The sequence below is a fragment of the Andrena cerasifolii genome, chromosome 8, assembly GCF_050908995.1.
Source record: "Andrena cerasifolii isolate SP2316 chromosome 8, iyAndCera1_principal, whole genome shotgun sequence".
Lineage (NCBI taxonomy): Eukaryota > Metazoa > Arthropoda > Insecta > Hymenoptera > Andrenidae > Andrena > Andrena cerasifolii.
In genome coordinates, this window is record NC_135125.1 from 8,484,329 (window position 1) to 8,500,303 (window position 15,975).

A 15,975-nucleotide genomic window follows, 5' to 3' on the forward strand; every position below is an offset into this window, starting at 1 on the left:
ATTAAGCTGCGCTGTCTTTAATCTCTGAATACGAACAAATGAAGCTTGAGGATCAGAGATGTTCAGCGGAATAAAATCGTTACACGCATAAATCCTCATCTGAATTTGTAACCTTGGCATATACATTCATATATGCATCTGCAGATACTACTAAAAGTTCCAAGTGTAAAATTAAAATTCTGCTAACAGAAGCGCCCGACTGTAAACATGCTTCATCTCGAAAGATATATTAGATAATCTTTATTGTCAAGTACTTTATAAAATACTGTATTTGACATTTATAAAAATATACATGCGATTTCCGAAGAGACATTTCATTAAATCGTAAAAAATTAGAAACTGTTACAATAAATTCATGTTGGACAGTATCGGCAACTTTAGTGGGAAAAATATTACAAATTGTATATTGATATCGTAGACACGATGTTAAAAGAATAAAATCTGTATGTACAATTATACCTATCAGTCATTACCTTAATCGTTACCTTATTCAATCGTTTTTAGTATCCACTGGACTGAGGATTCTTAAGACGTATTGTAACATTTTAACTAACTCCTGTTCTTGTTTCCTGTCATGTATAGTTAATAGCGTAAGTCTACCTAAAGCTTCTTGGATGCTTTGAGAAAAGCCAGCGCTCCGCGCTATCAGCTTTCCCTTCTGATTATTAGCTATCAGAGACCACAGCATGGAACCCGCTATTTTAATTTCGCACAGGGAGCCACTTTTAAATATATCGTGCAGCACGTTGATGAAATCCACTGAAACGTATACGTATGAGATGATCAAGTCATAAAGCGCTTAATGATACTAAAGTGCTGGCGGACTTCATACCTGAACTAAGTAATCGTGGCCTGTTCGTTAGATTAAACGCCAGATTGCGCAATATGGAAATCGCAAGAATTTTGCTAGACGACGAAGAACATTTCGACAATTGCAATAAAACGTCCAGACCGTCGACAGCCTGAAAATTTATTACGGATTGAGATACTAAAGAATCATTAATTTCTACTTTATTACGAATTTGAACGATTTTTCTAATTTTAATATCTAAACGCTCAGTGGCGCACTCAGGATTTAATCTTGGGGCAGCCGAGTTGAAAAATATTTTTAAGAAAAACTTGTTTAAAGCTATTAAAATGTTTATAAACTGCAATTTATACTTCGTTTACCTTCGGTACACATAATTGACCTTCTTCGTAATAAGTAAAGTCAATTAAAAATTCCAAGCAGTACAACTCTACGAGTGGCCAAGGTTTCACTCTTTTTGTGGTAATTGGGTGTATTTTTGTAAAGAACTGTAGGAGATTACTCTAAAAAGTTTAATTTAATTAGTAAACAGTAGGGGTGTGCGGGTACCCGAAATTACGCGACTCAATTTGCGAATCGGGAGCTGAGTTTCTTGTTCAAAAAATTCTTACATCCGATCAGACTGCAAAATCACAGCCTAAAAGTTTTTGGGTCTCGGGTACCCTAGTAAACAGTATTATGTATTATCTATACTGTAATTTATACCAGGAGAGAATTGATTTACCTTTGAAATCGACACTCTACATTCATGAACGTGTACTGCATTTCGCAGGATATGAAACGCGAAATGTAACTTGTGATTATCAAACATTTGTCCAGCCTTGTCGATCTCTTTACACACTAATTGTATAATAACATGTATTAACGCAAGTGTATTAGGGGTTCTTCTGAGCCCTGTTCCTGGCAAGATAGTCGTTAACGTCAACGATTGTGCCGCTACAAAGAGTTCGTACAATTAATTTAACCATTCCTTCATTAGTGCAACTGTGAATAATAAAATACCTGCAGGACATTTCGTGGTATAGGTTGCCAGCAATTTTAAAGCTGTGGTAGAAACATTCTTATTTAACGCTATCCAAGCCCACAATTTATGCAGCACGTCTGCTAATCCACACTTTGTTAGGATCTCTTTGACCTGCACGCTACCGTACATGAAGTTCATTAATAATATGAAGATGCTATTGACGTCGTGTAGGAGCGGAGGAACCTGGAGAAAAAGTGAGGAGAGCTTTTTACTACAATCTACCAAGATGCGATCGGGAATTCCGTGTGACGAGCGTGCATAATATTTGCACTACAATATTGGAAACCCCACCGACTTAGCATAGTGCAATAATAGCTAGACGCTGAAGAATGAAATATGCAAGTGCATGTTTTAGCATCTTATTACACACCTTTCTTTCCCGGTCTATTTGATTCTTGAAAAGTTCGAAAGGTTGCAGATTTAATCTAACGTATAATTCTTTCAACACCATCAAGGTTGTCTCGGGCAAATTCTCTTTCAGCGCGATCTTCTTAGCTGTATTAGACACGCACAGCAAATTAGTAAGTGCGCTTGTGATCAAGTCTTGGTCCTCGGCTAGTTTCCGATTCTTTTTCGACCTGTTATAACTATAAGCGATAAATAGATGTAACAAAACACTGCAGAGCTCTTCGCCGATTGCAATCTCTTCCTTCTCAAAGCCACGATCAGTTTTTTTATCGTAAATTATAAGAATGTCGTCGTTCTCGGTTGGTTTCTTTGAGTGGACGTTCGCGCTTCGTAAAGACAGTTTATTAATGTCTGATATAACTTCTCTTAAGTTGTGTTTATTTCCCCTCGATGTCTGCGTTAACGTAGTGTCTATTACTGTTTGCAACGAGACATTGCTTCTCCCTAAAGAATCTTTCTGAATTTCTTGCGAAAGCAGAAACGCCAGGCAACCTATGGCACCCATGCGAAGTTCCGCATTGTAATCTTTTATTGCGACACAAATAGATGAAAGTACTGCTTCGGGGCCACATAATTCTAAAGCTGCTTGTATCGGTTCGAAGTGCTGATTGTCGGTTAACGAGAGTATAGCTATGAAGTTGAAAATCTCTGTCCACAGTCGGTTCCGCAAATACACCAAGTGTGATGTGTCAGTGCCTGCATAAATCGAATTGTTGCAATTTCATTTCGAACAGTAGCTCTACGAATACTCTTGTGATTTTTAACTTACAGTATAAATCGGTATTTAAGAAACAGAGCAGAGTGTAAAGAGAATCTGGAGAGAAATTAATGAGGGAGATATATCCGTTACTGTGCGTCACACAGTTTATTAGAACCGTGCAAATGTTAATGTACATTTCCAAAATGTCGCAGTAATGCGTCAAACTTTTCTTAGATTCAACGTCTCTGGGGACTTCGTTGATACATCTGAAAAATAATAAGTACACCAAATGTACATAAAGCATATACTTGTTGCTCTCTTTTCACTTACCCAAATAAATATTTGTCTATAGAATGCTCATAAATTTGATGGACCACTTCCTGCTTTCCTATAAATATTAAATTATTTAACAATCTACAAACAGCTGTTATTAGCGACGGCGTTGCTACCAACTGCAAAGAAGTGTTCGTGTCTGTGGTGGCCGAGTCTCTAACTGAAACTGAATATCATTATATTTCAGAAACATTTCGGTAAATGTTCGCAAAGAAAATAATTCGAATGATATGATAAAACGAAGATCATACGTACAAGGTTGCAATTCATCGTGACAATTGTACAGATACGAAATTGTACGCGGTACTAACGAAGTGCAACTCGATTGCACACTGTGAATAGATGGTGCTTTCCCACTCTCTTGTTCTCGGTTATCTATTTGGTCACAATCCAGAGTTGTGTACATAAAAATGTTGGAGCACAGAATACTGATTTCGTAGTAAGTGTTATTTTGTTCTATGTATATTAAAATAGCATTTGCTTTCAAAGAATCCACCTAAATCAAATTTAATGATCACTCTTATATTTTGCGCCTAGTCTATAATTCGGTATCTACTCACGTATTGGAAAGTCACGGAATTGCAATTTTTCACTAAATTACTAAATGCGATGCATGCCTGTTCTCTGACTATGCACGACTCTTCCCTGCTGGCAATGCACTGAAGCAGTGTTTGGCACAATTCATTTGGAGCTAGTGCCATGGTGTTTAAAAGCTGCGAAGCTGTGTGCAAATTATTCATTAAACCGGCTAATAACTGTAAGGCTGATGCTCGGACTAAGGGATCTCGATTCTGCCACAGCATAGGTAACCAATTTAACGTGCGACCTTCTTCGTACCAAAATACTGTAAAAGCCTGGTGGGAAATTTACAAAAAGAGTATATAGTCCAGTGAAATTAGACGGAGATATGGCCAATCTGCGGAATCATTCCCATCAAGTTAAAGATACAAAATAAACATTTTACGACAAAAATAGTTATTATCAAATTTGTAGCTCAGCAAATTCTTTACAAAAAAGATTGTATGAGTTTTTTTCGTAGGAGTAACCATTTTCATGTATGGCGGCTTATGGAAATATCTGATTATATGTACTTACGTTTTTATTAAAGTTTAGTTGCATCTGATACAACAAGTGATTCAGGCATATTATAGAGTTTCTAGTTATGGATAGACCCATAAAGCTAACAGTTCCAGCCCCATGAAAAGATATAATCAATTCAATTAATGTGTTCCCCATTGATAGCAATAGATTTTTATAATTTGCCCACTGACACTTCCCAATTAAATACGTCAAGCATGTTAGTAGCCAATCAAGATACGCTGTAACAAATGAAAATGGTAATCCGGTTTAACTTTAAAGAACTTATGTAACGTATCGAGGGAAAACACAACTCACCCAGATTGTAAAAATGCTGTTGATCCCCGAAGCACAAAGTAGAAACAATAAGTTCGATAATGTGGAGCCAAATATCTTCGTCTTCGTCGGTGGACTTTTCAGATTTCTCTACCGCTGAGCATGTACGAGCCAGCTTCAGTATAGATTGATGTACATCTTGATTATCTAGTTCTGAATTTTTAAATAGCTCTGATAAAGACCTTGTTATGTTCTTCACTATTTTGCTGGTCCATCTATTCTTACCTAAATGATTAGAGAGAATGACTTCGCTTATTATTAAAAAGAATACGTTAATTTCATTTTCAATATTAAAATCTACCGTTTTTTGTAATATTCACATAGAGCTGTAAAAAGTTTAAAACTTCAACGAACAAATCGCAGTCCTCTTTACTTGCAGGATGCGAGAGTAAAAATCGTTCAAACGTTCGCTCCCAAGGTAATAAGCTTATATCCTTTATTTCCTCGTATTGTTGCATTTTGTAAAATTTTATGTACCTGAAAAATGGCACGATCGCCAATAAATAGAAATAATACGATAATATTTGTGGAAACATTGGAAACGATAGTTACATCGTAAGGTAATCAAGCGCGCACGAAACTGCGTCGTGTGTTGTTGAATTCTGTATGTTGTATAATTGTTGTTGACAATAATAGTGAGGAAAGCTGAAATGTAGACACAGAAATTCGTTTTCTTGAATTCTCAGTTTCTCTGATATGTCGGAATCATTCAGATCATTCCAATTCTTCCAAAGTACGTTTAAACCATCGTTCCATTCCCATGTCCAATACTGTTTGATAAACGTCGATGCTAATGGATTGGTGTTGTGAAGGACTAGAAACACACAGAGAGAAGTACTTGTATTATCTTTTATACGTGCGTAATAATTGAGTTTAAAATATTTACCAGATATATTTGACCGCCTGTGCATGCTCACTTTCCAATGAGACTTACAATGAAACGGTAATCTCATTTTGGATACGATGATATAAGGTAAAGAAATATTTAACTGATTATAACTCTCCGTATACTTTTCACTCAGTCTCATAATGTATTCGTTATAAAGCAGCAAGCATAAAAGCTGCGAGCCATCGGTTCTAACGGATTCATTGTTTGGAAATAAAAAGAGACCTAAAACGTAAGCTTTCTGTCAGCATGAATGCGTAATTAAATAATTTGCATGCCTTTGTTATACATACTACGTATTATGTTTGAAAGAACATTTATCCGAATGGATAGATCGTGGCGTATGGAAGACTCGGTGGATGCCAGCAGGTTTAGTATAGCGAGTATTGAAATTACAGAATCTGGATAATTAACGTAATCTTTCTCTACCTAAAAATTCGTACGTTCTGAATATAAGTTCGTAGAAAATATTGTTTAATAAATAATCAACGAAATTTACCAAAGCGCAGTCGAATATTTTTAAAATTAGGGGTAATCCATTTTCAGTAATGAATAGTTTATGTAGAGAACTGTCCGAAAGCATGACGCTAATTTGGACTAACGCAGATTTCCGAATCTTTGGGTCAATATTCGGCTCGTGCAGCATCTCAAGAACGGATAGTAAATTGCTTCTCTGTAAAAAAAAAAGGATACAAGTTGTGAATGTAAAATTCTTACGAAAGTTTCTTAGAAAAATATTTGTGAATTCGTATACGAGCTTATGTAACAAATATGTGACCTGATAGTTGCCTCTGGATTTTTTAACAAATGCCTGATGCTCAAATATACAAAGTGAGCCAAGAGGTAAACCGTGTAACGACGATAATCGTGGCAATTTTTGAACCGAATCCTTTTCTTTCCCAAGTAGCCAAATCAATCGACAAACGGCCTCTTCTCTGATATCACCATCCGGGGAAAATAGATACCTTAAATTACCTTTTAGGACCTTTTAAACGAAACCATATATTTAATTAGACTATTCCAGACATTCTGCAGGAAGTACAATTTCTTTTAGTAACAAGACTTGTGTTACCTCGATGTATGGTAACTGTATATTAGAAGAAACGTCAGGATCGAAAATTTTCGTCACACATTGACCTAAAGCTGTAGACGGGTGAGCATGGCACTGCAACAGAGGCAAGACTGGAACGACGGCTTCTAATGATCTCAACCATCCACTTTCTCCCATTTGTACTCTTCCCTTTAGTATGAAAACTAACATTTCTTCCGACATATCTTTTATCTACGGGAAAGATAAATAACTCTTTGTAAATTACAGTTCTTTACTTGCAATTAACATTTATCTCACCCTTTTGTCGTCATGCGTTACACCGTGGGAAATTATTTCGGTTAAAACAGATGATTCGAACATGAATATTAAATTCTGCCAAGACAGCTTCTCGCTGTTATAATCTACACCTAGAATGTTTTTAACCAAAGTATGGCATTCTTGATACGTCGCGTACTGTATGTCAGCATCTCCATTCGCCAGGAAACTCAATATCAATTTTGTGGCTAACGTGTGATCTTCGTTATTTAGGGAATACCTTATTTGTTATAGAAAAAGTGATATTATTATCATTTAGATCGTTCAAAATGGGCAGTGTTTTGATGGTTGCTTATTAAAGTACGCACCTATTTATGTTTTGCAGAAACTTGACAGTCTTTTTAATAATGCAGAAATTCTTGTGATACGACAAACTTAATTTTGAGGCGTATAACGTGTTCAATACTTCTAAGTGAGACAGATCGGATGAATTCTTTAATAAGGATATGGCTGCTTGCATTGATTTCGCTATTGTCCTCGTTTCGTCGAACATTTTGATATACGCAGTTTCGTCACTACCTTGAAATTGCTGTTGAAAAAGAAGCAGATAATGACAAAAAATTTGGATCTCCAGCTGTGGATGTAAGATCTTATTAAGGGAGGAGCCTCGCGTAACTAGCTGAAATTCAAGGCATAATAACTTAATTTATCAAATTCATTCTGCGGCTTTGGGAGCATATTTTCGTGATGTGAATTGATTTATGCAAAAAAAAATCGATTTTTTCGACCTGCTACACGAGGCACGCCCCTTAATTACGTTTATTAGAAATCGCTTACACGGCCATATTCTTGCAACACGGAATGTAATCTCGGATACAAGAGGTAAATAGGAGCATCCATTATGGCTACACATATCGACGTTTTAAGTGATTTTGGAAGAACGACGTCTGCTATTTCCAGAGGAACGATATTACTCAAAAGTTTCATCGTGATAGTTACAAGGTGTAGAAACGTTATCCTGAAATGATCTGTTACGCTGTAGTTTCCGAAATATTCTATAACATCTCCGAAGACGCTGAATAATTCTTTCATATCTTCAGTGACTTTTAAAGCCATGTCGTCGTTACAAAGCCAAATATTTGGCATGACGCTAGTAATAAGTAATTGCACCAGTTCGTATGCCAAATCCGTTACATATTTAACGTTCTTTAAAGGGAACGTCGAGTTAATAGGAATACTCAGCTGAGATATAACATGCTTCAAAGACTCGATGCAAAAGGTCGGTATAAGCATCTGTTGCAGTTGTAAAATAGAATCATCGATGTTGTCCGTCACACTTTGACTCCTTTCGCTTGAACCCTGAATAAAAAGATGTAACGTGGAGAACTGTGATTAATTTTAATTGGATTATAAATACTTACTGTAGATCGATATGGTTGGTAATTAGCCTCGGGGAACCCACCGTCAGGGCTATCCCTGGTTTCGGAGGAAGAATACACATTGCTGCTTAATTTCTCTGATAACAGCTGAGAAGTTCAGTCCTTGTTAATAGACCATTTTATACTGTGAAAATGGGTGTATTTACACTGCTAGATAAAATTAACGGATCACTATAAGTTTCCGAAAATTTTGGTCATTTTCATGTGTGTATCTCCGCGAAAAATGGTCGCAAAAAATATTTAAGAGAAGCATTTTAACGCTTGAAGTTTCTAGTTTTTGAATCAAGAACTTAAATTATTTTTTCAACCATTATGATACTGTTTCATCGAGATGAAGCGCACGATGCTTAAAAATTGTTTGTCTTTGAACGTATATACAGGAGAAATTTGTTTTTTAGGTAAATACTATGGAAGGCTCTTGTAGAACAAACATTTCCCTTTAATTTCGTGTTTTTGTTGTGCTGTATGATTTTTATTCACCGCGTTATCCGCGATCAAAGCAAAAAGGTACTTTTCACGTTGAATGCCTATAACTTGCGAATGCATAAGTTGCCAATTTAATGAAATTCTTTTCGTCGCATAAAATCCATTTTAAAATGACCCCAAAAATTGCATACTTACCATTCAAGTGTCCACGCTTTTCCGAGTAAAGATATTCGAGACAAAAAATGTTGAGCCCTTGATTAAAAAACTAGAAGCTTCAAGCGTAAAAATGCCTTTTTTAAATATTTTTGCGCCCATTTTTTCGCGGAGATACAGACTTGATTTGAAACTGACTAAAATTTTCGGAAAATTACAGCGATCCCTTAATTTTATTCAGCAGCGTATTTTAAGATGCACGTACTTACCTTTTGTTTTTTGTTCGCAATACACGGTTCACAGTAATAGTAAATCCTCAGTCTTAGTGATCGCGTTAGTTTGTGAAGCGTTTTCAATACCATCGGCACAACGCTCCGAAGATTAATGTTCGAGTTATTTGCACTGGATTCCAAAATATTGTGCAATATCTGAAATTTTATTTCCCATTAGCAAGTACTAGTAAATACCCAATTTAAACATGTGAAAGCTGTACAAGCTTAAATACCGAGACTATCGCTGGCCTCTGAAGAAACACTTCCGCTGGAAAATCTTGCATCATTACATTCGTTATGAACTGACAAGTTTGTAGTATGAGATTTGTGTCCAAGCTATTGTTCACAGCTTCCTCGACTGCTGCTAAGACACCTCTGTCGGAAGTTACCAATGGCTGCCACGGCATCACCAGCCACTTAATACCACCTTCGGTAGTTTTCGATATTGGCGTTCCGTCTCCACATTCCAATGTTAAGTCGAAAGGTACTGTACTGTAAAGCGTATTTTAAACAGGGGGCTGCAAGTTTCTATTTAATAATTTCGTTACTATACGTACACAGACTCATCTGAAACAATAAAAACCAAACTGATTCTTAATCATTACGAGTACCGCTATTGCAGGTGCCAGAATTAGCTACGTAAGTCAAAATTTAACAAAATTACGCGTATTCAAACTTCAAGTAAAAATGGAAAATTTCGAAACTCGAAGTTTGAATACGCGCAATTTTGTTAAATTTTGACTTACGTGGCTAATTCTGGCACCTGCAATAGCGGTACTCATAATAATTAAGAATCAGTTTGGTTTTTTTTGTTTCAGATGAGTCTGTGAGCAGAAATCACTCCCGCCGTCTTTTCAATGGCGCAATTTTGAACTCCAGATAACATTGAAAAAACACAATTAAAAGTGTATTTAAACAATTGTTAAATGGTGAAATTGTAATAGAATTGTAGCCCCGAATGGGACAATAAAAAGAGATATGTAGATACTATATTATGCAGTAGCAGCTAGATTTAAAATACTTTTTTACCTATCCAGAGTGGAAGGGAGGGTAAGCGCACTATGCGACAGATCGTGATCCTCGATTCTATGTGTTGTAATTCCATTGCAATCGCGATCTTTTATTCCTGTCCTATGTCCATCGTAATCGACAAGTCCCGTTCTTAGAGAGCTCGAATTCTAAAACATGAAGGGAAGAACGCTTCCAATTAGATGGAGTAACAACTCTGCCCGCCCGAAATATATCTGTTATTGTTTCGAGCTTATGCATCGTAATGCATTAAAATAGAGCCATCGTTTTTTCATGTACGAAGGCTTAAAGGATATTGTAAGATCACTTTACTTTGCTTTTACATGGAATGTTACAAGTTTTAGTTTTTAATACGATAGAATTGAGGCAAGTTTGACGATGTATAATGATAAGTTACTCGCTGTTCGCAAAGCAATAGTCTTACTATGTTAGATTCCTCTTAATATATTAAACAATAATGGATATATTTCAGGTAAACAGAGATAATATTGCCCTTTGAGCGGATATCTAAATTAGTAATTTTATTATTGTAAGTAATTATTGAGAGGATATTGGGAGATGAGAAGAAGACCGACTACCCATAAGCTGAAATGTCACAGAGGCAAGGGGAATCGTCCGCTCGTGTCAATCTATCCCCTTTAATACAGTTCGTCCCGTGACAAAGAACGCGAATAAAATCAATCGCGACAATCCGCGGATATGGACAGCCGCTAAGAACCGAAAAGTAGGACTTCTTGGAGGGGATAGGATGGAGCAAGCGGGCGATTCCCCTTGCCCCTGTGACAATTCAGCTTGTGGGTAGTCGGTCTTCTTCTCATCTCCCAATAGTACGAACCTTTGTGTGTCCAATATCTATTTCTGTTGTCAGTAAACTGTTGGCATTGACAACAAATTCTTCGATTACATTTAATTTGTCATACCACTCTGATCCCAGTTTTCTTCTTAACTCGTGAAGTTCGTTTTGAAATCTTAATTTGCCAAATGCATTTAAGTAACTTCTATCACCTGTCTTATAAAACATAGAACAATTAATCAAATTTATACAGCAATATAGAACATTAAAAACACCACGATAAATCGGTAATAAAAATATAATTGCCTAGTTAACCAGATCCTAATTCAAAATGTATTTCGAATGATTCATAAATACCTTTAACAGACGCAGCAATAAATCTAAAACTTTCTGCGTTTGTGAAAAGGTTTCGAAGCAGAACCAATTAAATAATTTCGTTATTAATTCTTTCTTTACGGCATCGCAATCGCAGCCGAATCCGAGATCATATTTTGAAATGATATTGTCTAATGCCCTCGTTCGAATCTCCTCGATATTATGACCTGAAAAAATTCAATGCATTCTCTACGTTTTCTTATTTCATTTAATGGGGTTATACTGCTCGTATTTACTTAATTTCTTAACATGCACCGCTGATATTCCATTCATGTTTGACGTCTCCGTAAAATATAGCAAACTGTCATAATTTAGGTTAATCGCCCTGGCGTCTTTTTGAATATGTCGCCGCCAAATGCGGTGCGCATTATGGGTAATCTCGATCTTTGGCTCGGTACTTATGAAAGCATGCAGGTGCGATTCCATGCTGACATTCGGCATCCTTTACTAGCTACTAGGTTAGTAGAGGATGCCGCATGCTTAAGCATTTGCTTAAGGGGGTAGACACGTCACGTGACCTGGCCGATTCGGCAGGTCGGTATTACAGCATTTTTTCTGCACAGAAATGGTAATACCGATAGATCGACGATTACCCGGTGAACGCGAGACGGAGCTGTTTGCTATTTCTGTATTCTATTCTAAATAAGGAAAGAAAGTCTTCCTATATGTTACTTTAAAAATAAATATAATATTGAAGTGAGATTATTTCCAGTATTATTCCTTTCATTCATTTTTATATAATATCATTCAGTATAGTATGTCCTCCTCTGTACTTGGTTACAATAGCATGTCCAACTTCCAAGCATTATTGTCGAGTTATTATTATAATTTTGCAGATTCTAACTTATACTACTAATTACATACTTTCAGTGATACCTATATTACAATAATGCAAAAAGTATTTATGTAATTATAAAGTACCATTGAATGTTTCAACCTGTTTTTCTCAAAAACGCTAAAAGTGGACATACAATAGATAGATAATGTTTGTGTGGATTTAGCTTTCGCTGATACCACAGTGTTTTATTCTTGATTCTTCCTTCCTTATTCTTCGTATTGGCTTGTCGTCTGAAATTTATTTGTTCGTTGTTTTGTTGGTTAGTTGTATTTCTATTATAGTTGTGTGTTCATGCTTGCAAAAGCTTGTGTTATGTTGGCTAGTGTTTCCATGTCATTACTAAAGGCTAAGGCCCTAATATCGTATGGAGCTTGTATTCCCTTTGTTTGAATGAAATTGATGAATTTGTCTGAGGCGTCTTTATTTAGGGGACATGTGAATATCAAGTGATTTAGGTCTTCTTCTTCATAACCACAATTGCATTTTGGTTCTGGAATTATGGAGAGTTTATATAAATGTGCATTTGTTCTGTGGTGATTACTTCTGATCCTGTTAATTATTGATATCGCTTTTCTATTTGGTTTTTGTTTATATTTGGTGAACCATTGTGTATTTAGCTTAATGTTTTCGTCTATTAGTTTAAAGTAACTGTTATTGTTTGTTTGTGCTTTTATCTCTAGATCGTTTTTCCAGTTTGTTATGGCTGTATCTTTGAAGATATTTTTTGCTTCTTTTATAGTAAGTTTTGTTGATATATGTTTTCCAACCTCTCGTCCTAATTTTGCCAATTGGTCTACTCTCTCACTATTCTCTACTCCTAGGTGGCCTGGGCACCATATGAAAAGAATTTCTTTACGTATGGTCTGACATCTGTATGCTAGGAATTTTATTTCTGCTATGAATTGATTTTCTTGTGTATTCTGGTTTGTTTGATTTAATTTAGTAATAAGATATTTGGCGTCTGATATTATTTTGCAGGATCTATGAGTGCTAGTTTTGAAGAATTTAATCGCTTCTATTATTGCTATTGCTTCCAGAGTTTCTGAAGAATGTTCTTTCATTATGCTAAATAATTCATATTTATCTAATTGGGGGATGTAAAAGGCTGCTCCTGCTTTTGTATTTTCTTCATTGCTGTTATCTCCTATTGTTTTTTTGTGTCCAGATCCATCTGTGAATATTTCTAATTCATGAGGTGGGAGTTCAGATAGTTTTTTGGTGAATGCTTCGTTTGGGTTTTCTGCTAGCTTTATGATTTCGCCTATTTCTGTGTTTACTTCAAACTTGTTGAGGTGTGTTTGTATTGGAAATTCGTATATTATAGGTAGGTTTGTATGGTGTATACTTTTTAGAGTGGGCTTTATACAATTCCATCTTTTTATCAGAAAGAAATTGTATCTTTGTGTTGTTGATTTTTTTAATAATTTGTCTATATAATGTAATTTTGTTTTTAATTTATGTGATGTATGTGAGTGACATTTAGCTAAATAGTTGTTTGTTAATATTTCCGCCCTTTGGTATATGTTCATTTCTTTTGCTATATGCCATACTATTGCATTTGGAGTTGATGGCATTAGTCCTAAGCACTTCTTTAATGCAGTTTGAGTTAGAGTGTTGATTCCTTTCAGGTTAGTTCTTGATCCATTTATGTACTGTGGAAGGCCCCACTCAATCATTGTTCTAATGGTTGCTTTATAAATTAATAGTAAAGTTTCCGGGTGTGATCCCCAATGTACTCCCGATAGCCATTTTAGAATTGTTGTTGCCTTAATCAATTTTTCTTTAAGGTATTTGATGTGCGGTGACCAGTTTAATTTCTTGTCCAACATTAGTCCTAGGAATTTTGCTTCATTGGATGGTTTGACAATTTTTCCTTCAATGTTGATATCGAAATCTTGAGGTTCTTTCTTCCTGGAGAATACTACTAATTTTGTTTTTTCAGCCGATATGTTTAAATTTATTGAATTTAGCCATTTGTTTAAAGTCTCTATTGATTCTGTTAAGTCTCTTTTTATTTTAAGTTTCTCAGTATTTCTACAATAAATTACAATATCGTCTGCAAATTGAAGGGTGAAACAGTTATTTCCTGTATGATTTAGTATATTATGTAGGTAAATGTTGAATAGTAATGGACTTAAGATAGATCCCTGAGGGAGACCTTTCCTGCATGTTCTGGTGTCTATGTGTGTTCCTTTTAAGTAGAAATGGATTGTTCTTTCTGATATTGTATTTTGTATAAATCTGATTATGTTGGCTGGGATTTTCAGTTTGTTTAATTCGTTTATTAATATTGTTGGATTTACATTATCGAAAGCGCCTTCCACATCAATAAATAAGGCTCCCAATGATTCCCTTTTGAGGTAGGTTAGGTATATGTCTGTGGTAAGTAGATTGAGACTGTCTTGGCATGATTTATTTTTCCTAAATCCAAATTGTATATTTGGCAGCAAAAGGTCATTTTCAATGTAATGTTCAAGTCTATTTTTTATTATTTTTTCAGTTAGTTTTAATATGTTTGAGGCTAGCGATATTGGTCTGTAACTGTCTTTTTTTTGTTTAGGTATTAGTGTGGTGTTATAAACTTTCCAGTCTGCTGGGATCTCTCCTTGCTCGATGATCTGCGATATAATTTCCATAAGCCTGGTTATTATGTTGATTGGTAGTTTTTGTAGTATTTCATTTGTGATATTGTCCGCTCCTGGTGATGTGAGAGGTTTTAAGTTTTTAATTATTGTTTTTATTTCTTCTATTGAGACCTTCTGTTTCCAAACTGATGGTAGTTCTTCTTTTTTATTGTTGATGTGAATGTAGTTTGCTGTTGATGGAGGGGCAAATTTTTCTGCATATATCTTTGCTGATCTTATTTGATCTTCCGATGTGCTGCTATTCGGTGTATTCCATATTTTGCTATTACTGAATGATTTAATAGTGTTCCATATATCTTTTATATTTGTGTTTGGGTTAAGTTTATTTACTGTTTCTTTAAAACTATTTGATTTTTCTTTCTTTATTATTCTTCGTGTATTGCTAATTTCTTCTTTCCATTTGATTAAGTTTTCGTTGGATGGTAGGTTTTTATAATCTAGATATGCTATTTTCCTTTTATTTGTTGCTTCTTGGCATTCATCGTTCCACCATATGAGAGCTGGTCTATTATTTTTGTTCCTCCTTATAGTTGTCGTATGGTTGTTTTTTATGTTGTTTTGGTTTTGTTGTTGGGTATTCAGTTGTTTTGCACCATATTTAACGAGTGTGTCTTGTACAATATTTGTTAGATTTTTGTATTCCTCTAGATAGTTAGTTTTTAGTATTTTATTGTTGAATGTTATTCTCTCTAAGTCTTCTATTGTTTTAGTCCAGTCGACTTTTGTTGTTGATAACTTTGGTCTATCACTTGTAAATATTTGTGGTTGAGAATTTGTTTCAATTGATATTGGATGGTGGTCACTGTTCATTGGGTCTGTTATGATGTTAATTTCAATATTGTTGATTAAATCTAATGAAATTATTTGTAAGTCTGGTGCAGTTGGACTACAGTTTATTTTTGGTATCATCGTAGAGTCTCTTTTTGGAACTATTGAAAAGTCTTGTTTATTAACTGCGTACATTAGATTCTTCCCGGTCGAGTTTTCAGTTCTGCTTCCCCATAATTTATGATTAGCGTTGAAGTCTCCACATATGATATGATTTTTGTAGCTAGATATATTCCCTAATTTGTTTAATAGTTCAAACCATATTTTGCCTGTTGTTTTTGCTTGAGGAGGTTTGTAAA

At 35.3% G+C, this 15,975-nt stretch overlaps 1 protein-coding gene across 1 annotated transcript; it reads right to left on the reverse strand.

Moving 5' to 3' along the window:
- Positions 1 to 225: 225 nt before the first annotated feature.
- Positions 226 to 11,732, reverse strand: Ana3 (rotatin homolog anastral spindle 3). Its single transcript, XM_076818616.1, has 29 exons — positions 11,602 to 11,732; positions 11,348 to 11,532; positions 11,033 to 11,206; positions 10,198 to 10,346; positions 9,402 to 9,660; positions 9,166 to 9,324; positions 8,300 to 8,404; positions 7,716 to 8,237; positions 7,247 to 7,467; positions 6,921 to 7,158; positions 6,645 to 6,854; positions 6,351 to 6,557; positions 6,072 to 6,245; positions 5,866 to 6,001; positions 5,573 to 5,797; positions 5,239 to 5,500; positions 4,988 to 5,163; positions 4,669 to 4,911; positions 4,369 to 4,592; positions 3,834 to 4,127; positions 3,529 to 3,769; positions 3,271 to 3,439; positions 3,010 to 3,206; positions 2,203 to 2,936; positions 1,811 to 2,015; positions 1,533 to 1,744; positions 1,171 to 1,311; positions 833 to 962; positions 226 to 759 (listed from the first exon to the last, which is right to left on the reverse strand). The coding sequence occupies exons 1-29, from the start codon at positions 11,636 to 11,638 to the stop codon at positions 491 to 493; spliced, it is 6,498 nt and encodes a 2,165-aa protein (XP_076674731.1). The 5' UTR covers positions 11,639 to 11,732; the 3' UTR covers positions 226 to 490.
- Positions 11,733 to 15,975: the final 4,243 nt, after the last annotated feature.

Bases quoted from the DNA above. Each gene is read 5' to 3' on its own strand.
- Ana3 (XM_076818616.1), bottom strand. From the start codon at position 11,638: ATGAATGGAATATCAGCGGTGCATGTTAAGAAATTAA. The intron at 6,246-6,350 runs GTCACATATTTG...TTTTTTTTACAG, and splicing joins AATCCAGAGGCAACTATCAG to AGAAGCAATTTACTATCCGT. The intron at 4,593-4,668 runs GTGAGTTGTGTT...CATTTGTTACAG, and splicing joins ACAGCATTTTTACAATCTGG to CGTATCTTGATTGGCTACTA.